We start from the raw sequence: 18,687 nt of genomic DNA on the forward strand, positions 1-18,687 counted from the left end.
TGCTAGTATTTAGCTCAAAGTTTTACACGGAATATTTATTATGCATTGCTGTCTAAGATATAAAAACATTAATTCAAATGAATGACTAAGGCTTTGAAAAATTGTTTGAAATTGTCTGAAATAATTAGGTGCATCAGAAAATTTGGCAAAGAGTCTCCAAAATAATAACTTAAGCTTTAATTTTTCATATTGTAGTGGTTTGAATTTTGCACAGAAACAGTAACGGAAAGGCAAGTTTTCAAGAGTTGTTACAATGATATACCAGAGTTGTTAAAAATGGCAGAATGTAGTGCAATAAGTACATAGATACACTTGACATAAAGGTTTTATGTAATCTCTAATTGAGGGAAGTGTTCTCTTAAGTTTATACTGATGAAAGCCCAAAAAGCAAGTTATTACATGTGTTGTTGCACACTCAAAATGGTCTCAAATGGTTTATTGAGGGTCCTTTAGAGACTAATTTACAGATGTATAAATGAAGCTGCTGAAACCACACAAAAAGGCAGATCATTTCTTTGTCAACACATTACTGCATGAAACTACATTTTTCACCTGCACATGCAAATAAAAATGGATTATAAAATAAATGTGAATACTGAAGAAAGTGGATTCTCCCAGTAGGTTTTCTAAGTATTATAGGATCTTCTTCTTGAGTATGAGCGGTCCCACGTTGTCTCCAGTCAGTTCGTTGTGCTTTAAGTGCGACTTATCACAAACAGGAAACTAAAAAGAGGAAACATGTTCATGTTGTTAGTCAGCTGCTCAAACAAATCCTCCTATTCTATGTTTGTAACTTAGATACTGTATATTTTAGAGATAATTATGATCTGTATTGTCTACAGTGTTCTCAAGAGGATCAGAGGGAGTTAGAGAATATTCTAGCTGACTTTGGGTGAATACATAGACCAACAAATCCCTAGACTGGTACCTCAAGTCAACTATCCACTCTCAGATTCAAACGGTTTATGTGGGATCTAAACCCACCCAAAAACTAATTTCATGCACCATTGTAGTAGCCCAAGATATTTTATTTCTGCTATTTATGACTTGAAATTCATCCATTGCAAGATGTTGTAGACTGAAGAACTGACTTACGGTTTTGGAGCGCCAACAACGGCAGTAGCACACGTTGGCACTGTTAAGGTCCTCAATGTCTATCTCATTAACCACTTTAGGATTCTCCTTCTGAATCTTTAGGTTGATCAGACACTCTCTTGGCTTTTTCTTCTTGGGGAAGAAGGGCCGAATGGTCATGTAGCCCAGCAGAGCCAGGATGCCCAACAGAGGCAGCAACCGCAGCCATTCGGACACTATGGACACAAGGATGCACAAAGTTAAAACTTTAACTTAAAGATCATCTCTGATTTTAACTTTATTCCAGAAACTATTGTTCTCGTGATTTTAACATAATTCATAGTAACTTGGAGGGTCAACTAACCATCGCTGTTGATAGGCTACAAATGAATGAATGCACTGATCTGCATTGCCAGTGAAATTTACGTGGAATGATGTATCTCTTCCACAAATTTTAGGAGAAAAGATTATCATGCACAAACATGTCTTTTGAGAAAGGTGTGGAGAGAAAAAAAGAAAGGAATGCATAATGCACAACAGTAATACATCAAGTTAAATGAGTAATGCAATTATTGCAATCTTTGATTCATGAATAACACAACCCTAAGTAGTTCGCTCTGCATTAATACTTTCAATGACTGACTTGTTGGACTTTTTTTCTGATAGATTAATCGATCTTATGCGCTTGCAGAAAGAGAAAAAAACTCTTGATTGGTATTTTAAAAAAAGTCATGCGGAAAGACATTGAGTCTACATTACTGGAGCTATCGTTTATTCACCTGTCAACCTTACAAATCCGCCGATTGTATCCGGAAGAGGGAGCTTCTTTAGATATGCTGGGAGCTGAATTTTTATTATCCTGGAAATAGTTTCTAAAACCATCTTAAAGCTATCTCTGTGCAGTAACTTTGGTGTTGGACTTGAATTTTCCCTTTGCGTCTTAAATGATTGCGCTTTTTTCTCAGTTCAATCGCTTACCGGTATACAGTTCTGCTACAATATTTGGGAGACGCTATAAAAAGTGCGTTAATACCGTCGTGAATACCCCTAAACTCAACCTGTTTAACCAATCAACATCCGAGGAGTTGGTGGCTATTTATTGGATGGCAGTATGAAGGTGGTGCTAAATGGTTACTTCATGAACATCGGAAATATTAAATGCATATATTTTTAACTATCCTAATTATGTCCAGATCTGTTAATCATCAAATTGCAACGTGTTTAAAAAAATCAAAACGAAAGATTGGGATGGATAGATTTATCCTCAAATTTACTCACATATCTGTTGCTGTGCCTGCTTTATTCGCTTTCCTGGTGCGCCCTCCAGTGTTGGATTTTCACAATTGTTGACCTACTAACACTACAACACCCATAATACTCTAGTGACTTGCTAAATGGTGAGGCCGATTCTATGCCTGAACATATTTCTTTCTATTTAACTTTGGATATTGACTCCAAATTAGTGTACGAGTAGTACTAATTGAAAAAATCACTTAGGTATATATATTATAACAAATTATATTTTTGTTGATGTCAATCAAATTGTTGCAATTTTAAAAAGGAATATTCATGGAAGCTCGAATCTCTTTCTAAGGTCCTGAGCCTCCAGTGTCATTGGTGAATGACCCAATATGTCACACTGCAGGTTGTTTGCCAGGCTGCTTTGTAAGTATTCCTCATAATACGTTTACCGTCTTGATTATTGTAAAACTGCATAGATTGCCCGTTGTATAGTTATTTATTTTTTTGCTAAGATTCGCACATCGTGTTGTTTGACAGTTAGCATGCTAGGAGCCAAGTTAGCGTCCCTGACGTCGTAAATGAAATGTGATGTTTACTGGACGCTCAGTAACTTTTAGCTTTTGACATATGCATTCCTGCACAAAGCATACTGTGCCCCACCATGCTTATTAATTCTGTGATGCACGATCATCGAGTGCATTAGATTGCATTCCAAGCAAGCCTCCTTGCAAAATGTGTGACATTAGCTACCCTAGCTTTATCATCACCTTTTGGAGTTTACAAGTGATCTTTGCACATTACCATTGACTCTCTTTGAGTAGACCAAAGTTCACTCTTGAGTGCTACTCTACGTCCACACCTGACACTTTAAAATGTCACTAGTATTAAGACTGTTTTCTTAACTAAAAACCTATACATTTCTAGATTAGTGCACATTCCATTTTAAGCATACTACAGTCAATAACTTTAATTTGCTAACTCCCCTTTCCCCCTATACACGTACATAGAGAATTAATCTTAACTACTTAATCTAATCCAGCCAATTGTATCGCACGCAATCCTTAGTTAAATTTAATTACTACTGGTTAGTTTCTCTTGGGAGAAAACATGAGTTCGTTGCAAATTGCAAATGATGTGTTGTGATTTGAGTTGTTCTTTTCTTGGTTCAGTGCAGCGAAGTGGCGTCAGGCACTGTTATACAGGAACAAGACAGAATTTATACATTACCAAGAACAGTAAGGTCATCTGTCAAGGTTTCACAGGAAAGCAGGTTTGTTTTGAAATATTCTTTTTACCATCCAAAATGTGTTTACATCATTTACATACAAGACATTTAAGAATGTGATGGAATGCCCGAGCCTTCAAGTTTATTTTTCTTTCTTTCTTCCACAACATATTTTAAATAGGAAGCAACCTCTAAATTGTAATAAATTCTTGCAAATTTCCAGTAACGGACTCTTCCGTATGTTTAACTAACAGGTGCCATTTTGTTATGTGGTAGAGTTCCAAAAATAGCTAAGGACAAAGCTAGAAGTGCATGCAAAATAAACAAAAAATATATATATTGATCACATTTTTTTCTGGTTCCAAAACATGTGACATGGGGCAAAATCCAGTGAGACCTTATTTCGTGCACCATGCATAGTAATAATCCACAAATGTTTTCTATTTAATAATAACCATGAAAGCAGAAATTAAATTTACTCCAACATATAAAAGACAGCTGCCAATATACACATACAAATGAAGCACGTTCTCTATAATTAAATTTTAATCCACTTCATTTTTATTTCTCTACAATATGCACGTATATTCATATACTTTGTGCATGAAATCTGCTATGCTTTGAGTTGATCGATTAAATTTGGTTCATTCCAAAGATAACAAGCTTTTTGAATAGTTATCTTGAACTTCTGTTCTTGCATTAAATACTAAACAGTTTTATTGTTCACATTGAACACATTAACTAGCAAATTGCAGACAATAGTTGTCTCCAATTCTTTATTTCAATCAGTAAAAAGAACTTGGATAAACTCTAAACATTTATACTCAAGCAGAATATCAAAACTCGGCAATTGTGTTTGACAGTTCAGAAATGTGAATCTTTTCAGATTTATATTCCCCTTTGTACTTAGCCAAGTTTTTCTACACCATTTTGCCCTCAACATAATAAAATGGTTCCAGTGAACACTTCAGGTAATTAGAAAAGGATGAGAAATGAGCCGGGGATATTGAGACCACATTTTGTGTTCTAGCTTAATAAGCAAACCATTCTTCAAATTTATTGTCCAATTTGCTGGAAAAGGATAGGGGTGCGGAAGGGGGGGCAGCAAAGCTTCACAAAAGAGAAAAGTATATTGCATTTCAATAGACGTGCTCATTCAAAGATTGTAATTCCTCCTAATGAGATTGTGGCAAATAATTAATTTATCCTCTTTTCCAGACTATGACCCTTTGCTATACTACATTGTCTCAGCATCCTCTGTGATAATAGACAAATGTCCGATGGGATTTCTCAGGCTGAAAATTAATTTCCTCCTGTCAGATGTGCAAATTTACAATCGCAAGAAGAAAAACATCAATCTTAATCGTCATTGAAAGCCGTTCTCCATGTTTATTTTCACGATCAAAACAATTGTTTAATATCTCTAGCTAATACACAGCTTACTTGAGACAGGCTTGCTTTCCAAACAAAGGGGGGAAAGTCTACTGGTGTTATGGTGTTGCCAATGTCATTTACTTCTTCCACTAATAGCAATTCTGATTTAGTTAGTTAAATCAGATTGACAAAATTATATGCCATGTTCCTTTAACTCATTCACCAGATGTTTTTACAATGGCCAACTAGCCTCTGCAAGCAGTTTTTGAGAATGTTGCCTTATCTTTGAAGGGCCACAGAATATTGTCTACAATGGATATAGTAATGTGAAACCTAAAAAAAATGCAAAAAAATGCTGTTTATTTCATGAAAAAAAAACATTTGTATACCTAGGCAATTATTTATTTTTGCAATATTATCATGCTTTGATTGACAAAACCCTGTGGGCCATATTCGAATCGGGTATTGCTTTCTGGTTCCTTCATTGCGATGACCAAAAAATGTGCAAAGAATGCTGTTCTAATTGGTACACGGTCGATTGCTCGCCGGTCTTTTGGTCGCCCGGAAGGTTATTGATAATTACCATTTAAATTGTTGCTCAAATTCCCTAAATACAAACTGCGAATTACTATTTAGTCATACTTAATGCCCTATTAATTATTAGGCTAAAGAAAAGCTCAAAATTTCCCGGACTTTTATTGTTTTTTGTTGGAGAACTTGTTAAGACCCTGACTGACTTACCTTCCTAAGGGGACAACTCATGTACATACAAACTCTTATACACTCACACATCGGCTCAGTGAAACTGCTCATGGCCATTGTTGGCTTTTATTGATGCGTAGACCATGTTGTTTTACCTTGTTTTGTCGCCGGTCTTTAGGTCGCCCGTTGTTGCTGTCCGGGCGACCAAAAGATTGGCGACCAAAAGACTGGCGACCAAAAGACTGGCGACCAAAAGACTGGCGACCAAAAGACTGGCGACCAAAAGACGGCGACCAAAAGACCGGCGACCAATCGACCGCACACGGTTCTAATTTGCCCCTATCACACTACAACCCCTTTCTAAATTTCACATATGTATTTTTTTATTTCACACTGTACATTTTTTTTCTAATGTGAATGATTATTCTCTAGTCAGCAAATTGAAGAGTAACTGATCTTAATTCACCCACACAACAACTTATTTGTACCTAGGGGACATTTCACAGTCAACAGTCTCTCGACTATGGATCACAGTTGGTCGGAGGAGTGTCCCCAGGCAAGGGGGGTAAAAGTCATCTTGGCCTGCCTGTCTTCAACTCAGTCAAGGAGGTCAGTATGGATTAGCTTCCTACGTATTAGAAGGCTCACGGCAGCTTTGTGAGACAGAAACAATTCTTTCATTCACATTTTCAAAATAAGCGTTAGGTGGCAGTGTTTAACAGCCTGACTGTTGACATTTTTCATAAAGCTAAATTGTTTTCCCTACCCCAGGCAAAGGAAGGCACAGGAGCTGATGCCACCGTGATATATGTGCCCCCTCCATTTGCTGCAGCTGCAATCATTGAGGCCATTGATGCTGAGATTCCCTTGATAGTGTGCATTACTGAGGGCATCCCCCAGCAGGACATGGTGAAAGTGAAGCATAGACTCCTGCGCCAGAGTACCACTCGTCTCATCGGCCCCAATTGCCCAGGAGTCATTAATGTAAGCAGTGTTGGGAAAGTTTATTTCATGGTTCATAATTGAACAGTTTAATCTAAGTTCACTGTTCCAACTAGTTCGCCAATTTTCTCCTTTTAATTATAACAAAACCTGGCACACTTAAATAAAAATGAACTGCCGTCCAAAACCTGGATCACTAAAATGTTTATCAGGCCAAAATACACTGTTCTTAATACTTGCCCATCATATGAAATACTACATTTACATAATTGCATTTTTTCCTTCAAATTGTCAATGCTTGTTACACACTCATACTTTAACATTTACAAACAAAACACAGACGATTGTGACAGTGTGCTTTTTTTTTGTATTTCCATCCTGACAGTAATTGATGAAGCAAATTTAGAAGTGACAAAATGTTGTCCTAAAGTTGTCTTTTGGAACAGTTTTTTTTCCTCTTCAAGTAACCATGGGGTTGTTTAAACTTTTCTTTTTAGCCTGGAGAGTGCAAGATTGGGATCATGCCTGGTCACATTCACAAAAAAGGAAGGATCGGTAAATTTTCCAGAATTTTACAATTTTGAAAGTTTCATTTCATTAGCAAAAATCATTTGGAAAAAAAATCTGTATTTGCTAGGAAAAACATGGTCAGTTTCAATGCTACTGTGTATGCTATATTGTCAATTTTCTCAGTCTATTTTATAGCATTCAGCACAATATTTTCAGCAATTAAAATATTTATTCTTACCGTAAACATTCTCTACATAGCATTGTGGACAATGAAATGCACAGTGATATCAAGTGGCAGCAATTGTTTTTGAACTTTTTTTTTCAAAGCCAGAATCTGATCAGAATTAGAGTCTGCACTATAGTGCTCAATTTAAGAATATTAAAAAGACGGTGTTAATTTGATGTTTTCCAACTAGTTTTTGCATTCAAGTTGAACCTTAAGCAGAAACCTTTCAGAATCACCATTACAAAAGTGCTATGTTTCTTCCAGTTATTTTTCTGTCGTCTTATTTTCAGGCATTGTGTCTAGATCAGGAACTCTGACATATGAGGCTGTGCACCAAACTACTCAAGTTGGCCTTGGTCAGTCTCTCTGCATCGGTAAGATCACATTGAGGGTTTCTCTGATGTATTAAGGTATAACCACTTCAGACACCACTTCAGTTTTGTATATATAAAAAAAAAAGAATCCAGAAACTCATTGGAACCCATTTAACGTGTCACTATTTGCCAGATTTAAGTATTATTTACGACTAAGACAAATATTTATTTTATGCGTACAAAATCTTTTGGCCAATTTATCTGCCACCCAACAACTGAAGTGTAACACCCAAAATAACACAAAAACAACCTGGGTTCATTATGATTTTGACATTTTAATTATGTAGTGTCCTCCAGTCTGGCTTCATAAAGGCCACTGCTGCAATGGAGTTTAATGGGGTAGAGTTTATTAAAGGTGGTTTATTGGTGGTACTGCGACAGAATCTTTAAAGTCTGACTGACCTGCAGCGCTGCAGCAAATTAACACTGTTCCAATTTTTAATATCACTGTCATCCCCGTTGTTGGTAATGTTTTTTTAAATTATTGTTCATAACTTTTTCTTCTTAGAAGCGTTGAGCATCCTTTAAACAAACCAATGTTGACTTTTGCCCAATGAACATTGAGGTTGTGGAGCTATAATCTTATAGTAGAAATCCTTTTAGAACAGCCTTTTATCCACTCATGGTATTTTTGGTAATGCCTCCTCAAAATCGGATCCAAATCATCTAATTAAACTGAAACTATAACTTTTTTTTTCTCCAATTCTTTGTGTAGCTAAGATTTTTGCTTGCAACATAAACTTACCTCTACTGTCAATGAGAGAAATGAACATTTTAAGTAATTGAGTTTTATGAAGTGTACAAATTAACCTTGAAACACAAAAAAAAAACTTCATTCCATTCTTTTTTTTAAATGACCATTCCACCAACTTTTTTTGCTTTCAATTCCTTCTGAAACACTTGGCAAAGACTGGGTATATCATTTGTTCTTTAAACGTTAACTTTATTATATTTTTTTTAGGGTTAATTTATTTTTTATTTTTATTGTAATGATTTATTTATGCTTTCATCAGTGTTAAATGTGTGTTTTGAGCACTTTACTGGAGCAGTATATTAGAATTATAGTCCAACAAAATAGGTTTGTGGTCCTAGAATTCATACATAAAATGCACATTATCAATTTAAGATATTTTAAGTGAATAGTGTGATCTTTGTTAAGATGTTAAGATTACCAAACCTGTTGCTAATGCTAGAAAATTTCGGTCTGTCGTAGCTAAAGGGAAAAAAAGGTATACAAATTTAAATCTGACTATTTTAAGTCTTTTTCTATTAATATGCACAACTTTAAACGTTTAGCCTGCTTTCAGTTTACCAGAAGGTCGACAGATGCCAGAGCTTAAAACACTTAAATGCTCAATACCCTAATGATAGGAAATATAAACACAATATTGGAAATCTTATGAAATTTAAATTCAATAGTGGTACAGTACTCTTCAAAAACTAGAGGTCTCTATACTTTCTGAAGTCATTTAAAACAAAAGCAAGCACCGCCTGATGAGGCAGAATAAAGAAATACACTTGAGATGTAGATTACACAAAAACCATGCTCAAAGTAAATCCATCTATTAATATTTCGTTTGCTCACCAGAAGCAATTCCGGCTGCGCTCAATTGTTTTCACAAATCCCCAAAGAGAAGCCATGAAAGAGCCCGCTGCCGCTGTGATGATCAGACCGTATCAAGCTTAAACTTCGTTTTGCATGATTTGCATTCCGTTCTCAGGCTGTGCTGCCATGTGATCCTCAAATATTCACACACTTGCTCCTGAGAGAGTCATGGGTACACAATACATTTGCTTTGTCTCCCGCAAAGGTATTGGCGGGGATCCGTTCAACGGTACAAACTTCATAGATTGCTTGGAGGTCTTCCTGCAGGATCCCAAGACAGAGGGTATCATCCTGATTGGGGAAATTGGAGGCAATGCAGAAGAGAATGCAGCAGAGTATCTTAAGCAACACAACGATGTAAGAGACCCCAATGTTTTAACTCTCTTACCCTTCTTTGAGTTTAAGTTTGATTTATTTATTTCATAAGGGACAGCACATAATAATGAACATATCTATATTCATGTTAATGAATGTAAATATGTAATATTATAGTTGAGGGCTAATTTCCATCTTTAGTCCCTTGTGTAGGTTGAAGATAAACAATGACACATACCAGACACAAACACACGTAGCACAGTTTTAGACAGCGTTGTGATTGCAATTTTGTTCGTCTAACTGCCAGGCTTTAAGATGATTGGCGAAAAGGTTCAGAGACGGGAGTTCATGTATGTTAATTGGTATTCAGTTCCAGGTATTTACGACACAGATGGAGAAGGTGCTCTGGCTGAATGTACTCTTTTTGAAGGGAACTACACAGTCGCCTCTAGAGCCAGCCCTTGTTGATGTGTTGGAATTTTTTTGGACAAAATCTTGTAGTGGAGGAGGAGCTTTGTGTTGGAAGATTTTGTAAACTAAGGTGGCATCTGCATATTTAACAATGTTCTCCCAGTTTAGGCATTTGTATTTTTTTTAATATCCGACAGTGGTGGTGTGTTTTTGGCATTCTGTCCAATACTTTTAGAGGTTGCTTATAAATGGTTTCAATTGATGTTTTGACCAACTTTTTAGGCAATAAGTCATGTCTGATATGATCATTTTGTCAAAATATAATTTGGCTGACTCAGACGTTAGATTGTTTCAAATGAACCTCAAATTGGACAGATATAATTAAATTTTATTCAGTCTGTTTTATCTGTTGTTTAAAGACAAGTTGAGGTATTTACATTTTTGGACTACATTGATTGTTTTTCCTTGGACAAAAACATTGGGGTCACTGTTATTCAACAATTGAAGGACAACAGTTTGGCAGATCATTTATGTTAAGACTGAAGAGCAGTGGACTTTAAAATAGTTTTCGTGTCTCAATGCAAGGCATCCGCAAATTGAACATACAGTACAGCCTGAGTCAAGACCACGATGTGATCTAAAAATGTGTTTCATTTAATCACAGCCTCGGGCCTGCTCTCTTTTGTCTCCTAGTCTATGTGATTAACATGACCAAGATGAAGCGTGGCACAGTAGATAGATGTTCCAAACGATATCCTCATGGGGTAGGTTCCACAAATGTGCCATGTCGGCGTGCAGCGCGACTTTTGTGGCGGTATAGAGCTGCAAATGAATCACTTGTGTAGTCAGAAATTGCATTTGGCTTTTTAGACACAGACCAGAATTGCTCTTTGGCTGCTTTCTCAGTGCATGTGGGCATGGGCTTTGTTTCTGTTGTTCTTGTGCGTTAATAGAGCACTCAACCTGGGAAATTGATTTGTTTTACCGTCAGTGACTCAAATGCATGCAAATCCCCGTGCAAGCTTCACAAGAGAACAATTTCTCTCTTTTTATTGTTTGTTTCTTTTCTTTCTCCATTCTTCCATTTGAATAAGGACAAATGGAAATTGTTGATGGCAATCCACAGTTAAAGTAAAACAAGCAATAGCTTGCAATAAAGTGAACGGTTCTCCTAGAGAAGTCACAAGACAAGTTCACACAAGTTTCATTTTCTTTGTTTCCTTTTTCCATGGGGATGGATGCAGGAGACTGATTCTTTCAGTTGATATTTTGAAACTGGAAATAATGTTAATGAGGCATGACTGCCCGTAGATAGCAGCAATTCACCTTTTTAGATCTGAGATCAGGTCTATATGCTCCCAGCCCGACGTTACAACGTGTGGAAAAAATGGTGGCGTTCACCGCCTGAAAGCTGAACTCAGGCTTAGCTTTTTGTGCTAAAAAAATGATTTCGATAGTATCAATCAATTAAGGACCAAATAACAAGATTCGGCACGGTAGAGCGCTCCCGACAATAAGTCTCACCACCCATATTTAATAAAAGTTAAGCACAAAAAAACGTACTACTACATAAGACTCATATAACTGATAATGATGATAATGATGGTGATGCAGGTCGCCACACTAAAACCTGTGATTGTTATTGTACAGTTGACAATTATTTAAAATGTTTATTTACTGTGTGAATGTATATAGATAGATTAGTTTTTTAATTGCAGGGGAAAATTTTTGAATATTTATTGATTTTCATGTCTGAAGTCAGAACTATTCTGTCAATAGCAAAACATTCTGGAACGCAACCTTGCACGTTTCTCGTGGTTTTGCTGTCAGATTTTATAATGCAGGGCATATTACAAGGCTCATTGGGTATAGATTTTTTTTTTCCTGTGCCTGCCAACATAATTAGGTATTAAAAGCCACTTGTATTAAAGGTTTGCCACGCTTTGCTGGGTGTTTTCTGGATTTCTGAATTCAGAAATAAGGTCTTATGCAGGATAACCATATGATAATTTGCTTGAGTATCTTTCACCCAAGCTTCCATGAAGGTTTAGTGATATTTCTTTCATCCTCTTTCAGCCTCATGACTTTTATCCATGCTTGTCTCCCTCAAGCCCACATAAACCCTTTTGTAATTTTGGTGAAACAACGTTGCATAGTAATGTTAGCTACATTAAGACTTAGCTAGAATAAATGTCAGGCTTCCACCGTGGATGCAACTGTGACAAAAGTTAATGTACATATGCTAATGCACCAAATGCAAAATTTTAAAATCTTTGCTTTGGCATAATTTTTAAATACATTAATTTTTTTATTGCCAAAAATATGCGTTTTGTGGATGGATGGATGATAAGCAAAACTCTGGAAAAAGTCCTTTTTGCAAAGTACCCTGCTATGTATGGACAAAGCCTTAGTGTGTCTTGTCTTGCTGATCTATTGCTTTCACCTTTTGTGGCCTGCTCCTTGTGTGTCTACCAATCGGCTTCCTCTTGTGTCACCCACTTGTACCTCATTGTCTCATTACCACCCCCCCTGCCTTGCCCCCTGTTTCTTTGCACTTGGGTCCTTCCCGTGGTCTCGCCTGCTTGCCCAGGACATGTGACAAAACCTCACAAGTTGGACCTCAAGGTTAAAAAAAAAAAAACAATAATCCTATTCTTCGTAATTATTCAAACTGCTACTTTATTCCATACCCACTCAGTACCTCATTCCAGTTATGATATTGCGATAGAGGATTTATTATTTCTCCTCACCTTGGAAATCATCTGAATTGTTGAGTGCAACATCCATCAAAGACCAAGCAGTATAGACAGACAGGCGCTGAGCTAATCAGCGTCTGCATGACTAATTAACATCTCAGAAATGAGATGATTTGAGATGGCAGGCGCCTTGCCCCCTATCTGGTCATCCACCAGCCCATGCAATTAAACTGCTTGATTGACCCTTTGTTTTAATAATGCGGGCTGAGACGCAGACGCCTGCCTTATCAGGATTTTGTAATGGGAGGGCATGGGTTATTTAATTTGTAATGAATGAATAAAATGCAGGTACAGAAAACAAGTTTCCCTGATTTATGCACCCTTTCTTAGTTTTATTTCCGTCCTATCTATGACTGTGCCGTTACGATGCTTTGTTAAAGTCCTCACACTTTGAAATGAGATGATTATCCTTTTAGTGGGTCTTTCAACCTCACCTGCTCAACATCACTATTTTTCTCCACGAATGTGTGCAGGGTGCTAATGCCAAGCCAGTGGTGTCCTTCATCGCAGGGCTAACTGCCCCTCCCGGGCGAAGGATGGGTCACGCTGGTGCTATCATTGCTGGTGGGAAAGGAGGCGCCAAAGAGAAAATTGCTGCCCTGCAGTCAGCTGGAGTTGTGGTCAGTATGTCCCCTGCTCAGCTGGGCAGCACTATGTTCAAGGTGAGTCTTACTTTAAAATGAAAGCCGTCATCTCCATGGTGTAGATCAGTGTTTCCCAACCTTTTTTGAGCTGCATTGAAAAAATCTTAAGGGACACCACCATCGGAAAATCTTTTAATTTAAAGCTATGTCGCCTATATTAACAATAGTCATTCTCATCAAAGTTTTTATCAGCAGGAATAACATAAATATCCAAAATCTAATTTTTCACACTGACCTAATGTTACCAAAAGTTGATGTCTGCGGACCCTGAACATCCTCCGGTTCGAGTGATGCAAAAATAAGTATTCTAATGTTTTTAATCGCATAATTTTATGACTTTTCTCCAAATATTATGCAAAAAATAATGTTGTGCTCACACAGACTTTACGACGCCAAAAGTTGATGCCCTCGAAACCACACAACTTCTGGTTCATGTTAGCGAAAAATAAGCAACAAAACGACTGTTTCACAATTTGAATCTTGCAATAGTATAATCTATAATTTAACATTCATCATATTTCGGTTTTAACCTTGTAATAATTAAATTTTAATCTCGTTATTTTCATATTTTTTCTCTCTGAATATGACATTGTATGACTTGCAATATCCCTCGTCACACCTGACCATTATTCACGGCACAGTGATTGGGAAACACTGGTGTAGATGAGCAACTAAAACCTAGTATTAAATATCGTGGAATGAACTATGCTAATTCATTTTAAAATATGCTTCTACCTACGAAAAATGCAAGTTACAAAACCACTTCTGAAACCAATTAATTTCATAGGTAGAGGCACCTCTGTATATTAATAACCTCTAAAGTGAGAATATAACATTGAATTTTTAATATACAATAAAAATGGTTAGAATATTTTAATGCATGTTTGACTTGCAGTGAGTTAAGGCACTGTCCTTATTTCATTACATCTCGAGAAGCGTAGTTAAAAGGATGTGTAAAAAGTTGCATGCGTGTATTATAGTCATTCGTCATATCATAGTTAAATTACTACTGCTGACTATACTGAAGCGGGTGATGATTTACACGCATTTACTTCCTCATCTCTGAAGATAAAATTCCTAATCCTTGCGTATAGTGATGAACAATGTTTCTGTTTTTACTATTGATCCCACAAGCTATCATTGCGTTGTAACACATTCACATAAGCACATACAAAGGCTTCATTGTAGTGTGTCACTGACATACCAACAGTTATATAGACTGGATTAATGGTTTGAAAATGCATCGGCCATTAAGAATCAACCAATTGCAAATAAAACATAGTGTGACGATGTGCATTTTTGCTACCAAGCTGTTGTTGAAGTGAAAACCACCACCGTGGGAATAGTTGAAACAGGTGGAGCCTCCTTGGGTAGTTATTTTGAGAGCTACACTCTCTGGGAAGTGGAGCAAATTTAATAGCCCAAAAAGTCCTGCCTGATTACAGTCACATTGATCGCAGCTATTTGGCGTCTGAATAGGGAGACACAAAAGGATTGATATAGTACTTGAGAATGACATGTTTCTTATGGTGGTGTTTCTCAAGTTATAAATTTGAGTACTGATGTCTGGAAAAAGAGCAACAAAAGAATGTATGTGAGTGCAGTCAGTTGATTAAAGGTTTTCTTGTCTCGGACAATATTTTAATTTGTGAAGAAGTATTAGTCATTTCGATATTTTCCCAAGATTCATTTATTTATACAATTCATACTTCACTAGTTGTTAGTTTATGACATCGTTTCAAGTCAATGCACATTTATAAGATTTACTGTGATCGCTTTTGGAATTAGCAATGCCTGATTCAGTAACGATATCAAAAAAACGACGATTTAAATGCAAGAAAATTACAACCTTCGTAACTTTGCTTTCAAAATTACAATAGCTAGTACAAGAACTCTTGCTCAAGTCAATTACCTTTCACATAACTGCGATGCATTCAGCAGCTGCCATCACACATTACGGCGCAGGTGTTCGAGCGCTTGCCTTTCCTCGCCTTCACTTCTTTCCTGACATCTTCTCGCACATGTCGCTTCTTCAATCATAGGCATTATCGGGCATCAGTTTTTGAGTAGCAATCTCCCCCCCCCCTCCTTTCTCATTTATTTTTATACCATTGTAGCCCACTGAAGCATTTGAGTCCAACCTTGGTTTATTTTTTTCTGCCCCAAAATGCCTTTAAACGCCCTGTCCCAAATGACTGAGCTTTGCCATCGCCCTGTTAAAGTAGCTATTTGCAATCAAGCACAACTCCCATGTTGATCCAACAAAAGGTTTCTTAATGCATTTGCCCGTTCCCACAACAAGAGGCTTAAATAAGCTTTCCAAAGGGATTTTCAAACACTCACTCAATGCTTCCTCAGGATGGCAGTAGTATACCTTTAGATATCTCCAAGCCTCATTGGAATGTGAAATGCATCGAGTCCTTGTTTGTTCTGCAGTGCTGATAAATGGCATTTGCATCAACTTGCCGCCCCTCGCTATGTGGAAGAGAACTTTCCGAAGGCGTGTGACGTGCCATACAGATTATGTAAATAGTTACAGCCTTTTTAAATGGCTAAAACCTATTGATTCTCATTCATAGTCATGTGCTTTGGTTTTTCAGTTTTACTAAGCAACATTTTTTTGATCGCGGCTAGTGTGAGCTGTCCAAATCATTTGTTTTTATGGTAGCAACTGGGTTGTGAACAAGCAGGCATGTGAGGTCCACTCTAGGGAAAAATATAAACTGGCTCACTTCTCTGGAAGCATGTCCCCCCCTTTCAAAAGAGCTGTACAATATGAACACAAATAAAAAAAATCCCTTCTGACTGTGTTCCCTGTTGTTTTTAGGAGTTTGAGAAGAGGAAGATGCTGTGAACATTTTGAGCAGACAACTGATGATTCTGTATGTGCATATGTTCCTATTCTCTATCCCCAGTTATATCAGCAAAGATGAACACAGATTTAGTGTTGATATTGTAATTCCATCATAAAATTGCACATGATTAAAGAAAATGTGTCAAGTGGGTATCTTGGAAGAGGCTATATTATACATCATGTAAAAGTGTTGCAGACCACATCCTTTAAAAATCTGAGTAAAGACCACCATTGTAAAACCGCTCTACTGCACCTGTTGTTGTACAACGTGTACAAGAAAAATCTCTCAGCAGTCAACTACCGTGTCCCTGGATTTTTTTTTGTGCGTGTGTGTTTTTCCCCCATTCCATTAGTGATATCAGTGCTTTTGCAAGCTGTCTTCTTCTGCTATTTTTCTTCTCGGTTTGCATCTGAAAGCGCAAGTGACACAGCATTTCAAATAGTGCATGCACGTTGCCTATTGAGGGAATACATTACTTACCGCAATCATTTTCAAAGCCTATCTTGATTTGTCAGATACTCATTTCGAGCCAATTGCAGCATAATGTTACAGGCGTTACAATTTATCTGGTGCACATCAAGGCAATGTATACAGTTAACTTAGCGTTTTTTCCATGCCAATCTGAAAATTAAAGGATTATAGTACATATGTGCAAAGACAATTGTTTAATTATAAAATTCCAACACTAAACCTGTTATAAAATAATGACAAGCAAAGGATGAATGTTCTGACCTCAATATATTACTGAATTTCTACTGATACTCTAATGTTTCTAAATGCTTCACATATTATTCTGTGGTTTCTTATAACAAGACCAGACTGTCAATCCAAAGGATTGCCAGGTTTTTCTCCTTATTAATTTATCAAGAAAAAGTTGTTTCTGCTCAATGTTAATCATTTTAAATTGTTTAGTCATTCATATTTTAATGAGTAGGAAAATGTCACTAAAATTACTATTCATAAGTAGCCTGTTTATCTTCTAATTAGCCCCAATGAATGAATCCATAGAAGGAGCTTAGCAGATAAACACATTTTCATTACAGTTCACTGTATAAAGTTATGCAGAGTGGAGAACATACAGAGTTAAAATAGGCTTACTGCTGTTTTGCTTGTATAAAATATCTTAAATGAATCATAAAATTCACTGGACTTAACTTAAATGAACTTAGTCATCCAAAATTTGATCTCGGAATTGATATTCAAGACAAGTTCGTCACTCACAAAATTCCTGCTGAGATGGGAAAATTTTAAACTGTACCTTGGATGTTAGAAGTTTCACTGGACTGGCAGAATTTTGAATCTGCATTTGGCATCAACTATCCATCCATCTATCTCTATCCATCTACCAACAAGAGATAATGTTCCCCCCGGTTGCGCTGCTTCCAGATGTCTCATCTCATCTCATTTTCTGAACTGCTTTATCCTCATTAGGTTTGCGGGGGGTGCTGGAACCAATCCCAGCTGTCTATCTGTCTACCATGCATGTTTTTGGCATGTGGGAGGAAACCGGAGTACTTGGAGGAAACCCACACAGGCCCGGGGAGATCATGCAAACTCCACACAGGTGGACGAGACCTGGATTTGAACCCAGGACCCAAGAGCTGTGAGGCTGACGCGCGTTTTGAAGATGACGTAGAACAGTTGTGATTTTTGTGGTCTTGATGCTGTAAAACAGTGTGTAAACTACAATGAGACTCTAATACACCTCTATACTCAGAGGGATGCTATACTTCAAGCATTAATGCATGCATGCGTGTGTGCATTTATGCATACATTCATACATGCATACATCAATGCATACATTAATGCATGCATTGATGCGCGCACGTATTAATGAATGCATGCATTCATTCATTCACACATGCATTCATTCAAGCATGCATTCATACACACATGCATGCCTTCCTTCTTCATTCATTCATTTTCTGAACCGCTTTATCCTCACTAGGGTCATGGGGGGTGCTGGAGACTATCCCAGCTGACTTCGGGCCAGAGGCGGGGGGCACCCTGAATTGGTGGCCAGCCAATCGCAGGGCACAAGGAGACACGCAACCACTCACGCTCACAATCATACCTAGGGGCAATTTAGAGTGTCCAATCAGCCTACCATGCATACCTTTGGAATGTGGGAGGAAACCGGAGCATCCGAAGAAAACCCACGCAGGCCTCGGGAGAACATGCAAACTCCACACATTTGGACCAAGCTGAATGAAATCCACGGCCCGCCACTGCAATAACAAATGAGATGGGGAAGTTATTGAATGTCGCCAAGATGACAAAATGTCAGCTGGTAAATGAGGCATACTGCTCTAAAAGGTTTTCAGTTGAACAGACAAAAACCATGTAAGGCTACATTTTAAAGTCAGTTTCAAGGTTCATGGTCATGGATGATTAGAAACTAACTTGGCATGTGTGGCGGGTCATTAACACT

At 37.4% G+C, this 18,687-nt stretch overlaps 2 protein-coding genes across 2 annotated transcripts; one reads left to right on the forward strand and one right to left on the reverse strand.

The window, feature by feature from the left end:
* Window positions 1-155: 155 nt before the first annotated feature.
* Window positions 156-2,126, reverse strand: cisd2 (CDGSH iron sulfur domain 2). Its single transcript, XM_077605172.1, has 3 exons — window positions 1,854-2,126; window positions 1,096-1,310; window positions 156-723 (listed from the first exon to the last, which is right to left on the reverse strand). The coding sequence occupies exons 1-3, from the start codon at window positions 1,954-1,956 to the stop codon at window positions 634-636; spliced, it is 408 nt and encodes a 135-aa protein (XP_077461298.1). The 5' UTR covers window positions 1,957-2,126; the 3' UTR covers window positions 156-633.
* A 454-nt stretch (window positions 2,127-2,580) lies between these two features.
* On the forward strand, window positions 2,581-16,552 carry suclg1 (succinate-CoA ligase GDP/ADP-forming subunit alph). Its single transcript, XM_077606130.1, has 9 exons — window positions 2,581-2,739; window positions 3,486-3,586; window positions 6,110-6,226; window positions 6,389-6,601; window positions 7,057-7,114; window positions 7,586-7,669; window positions 9,481-9,632; window positions 13,231-13,419; window positions 16,229-16,552. Exons 1-9 carry the CDS (start codon window positions 2,706-2,708, stop codon window positions 16,253-16,255), a joined length of 975 nt encoding a protein of 324 aa, XP_077462256.1. The 5' UTR covers window positions 2,581-2,705; the 3' UTR covers window positions 16,256-16,552.
* Window positions 16,553-18,687: the final 2,135 nt, after the last annotated feature.

The sequence above is a fragment of the Stigmatopora argus genome, chromosome 7 (genome assembly GCF_051989625.1).
Source record: "Stigmatopora argus isolate UIUO_Sarg chromosome 7, RoL_Sarg_1.0, whole genome shotgun sequence".
In the NCBI taxonomy this organism is placed as follows: Eukaryota; Metazoa; Chordata; class Actinopteri; order Syngnathiformes; family Syngnathidae; genus Stigmatopora; species Stigmatopora argus.

Bases quoted from the DNA above. Each gene is read 5' to 3' on its own strand.
- cisd2 (XM_077605172.1), bottom strand. From the start codon at position 1,956: ATGGTTTTAGAAACTATTTCCAGGATAATAAAAATTCAGCTCCCAGCA. The intron at 1,311-1,853 runs GTGAATAAACGA...TTGTGTCCATAG, and splicing joins CGGATTTGTAAGGTTGACAG to TGTCCGAATGGCTGCGGTTG. The intron at 724-1,095 runs GTAAGTCAGTTC...TCCTCTTTTTAG, and splicing joins GTTGTTGGCGCTCCAAAACC to TTTCCTGTTTGTGATAAGTC.
- suclg1 (XM_077606130.1), top strand. From the start codon at position 2,706: ATGTCACACTGCAGGTTGTTTGCCAGGCTGCTTT. The intron at 2,740-3,485 runs GTAAGTATTCCT...TTCTTGGTTCAG, and splicing joins GTTGTTTGCCAGGCTGCTTT to TGCAGCGAAGTGGCGTCAGG. The intron at 6,602-7,056 runs GTAAGCAGTGTT...TTTTCTTTTTAG, and splicing joins ATTGCCCAGGAGTCATTAAT to CCTGGAGAGTGCAAGATTGG.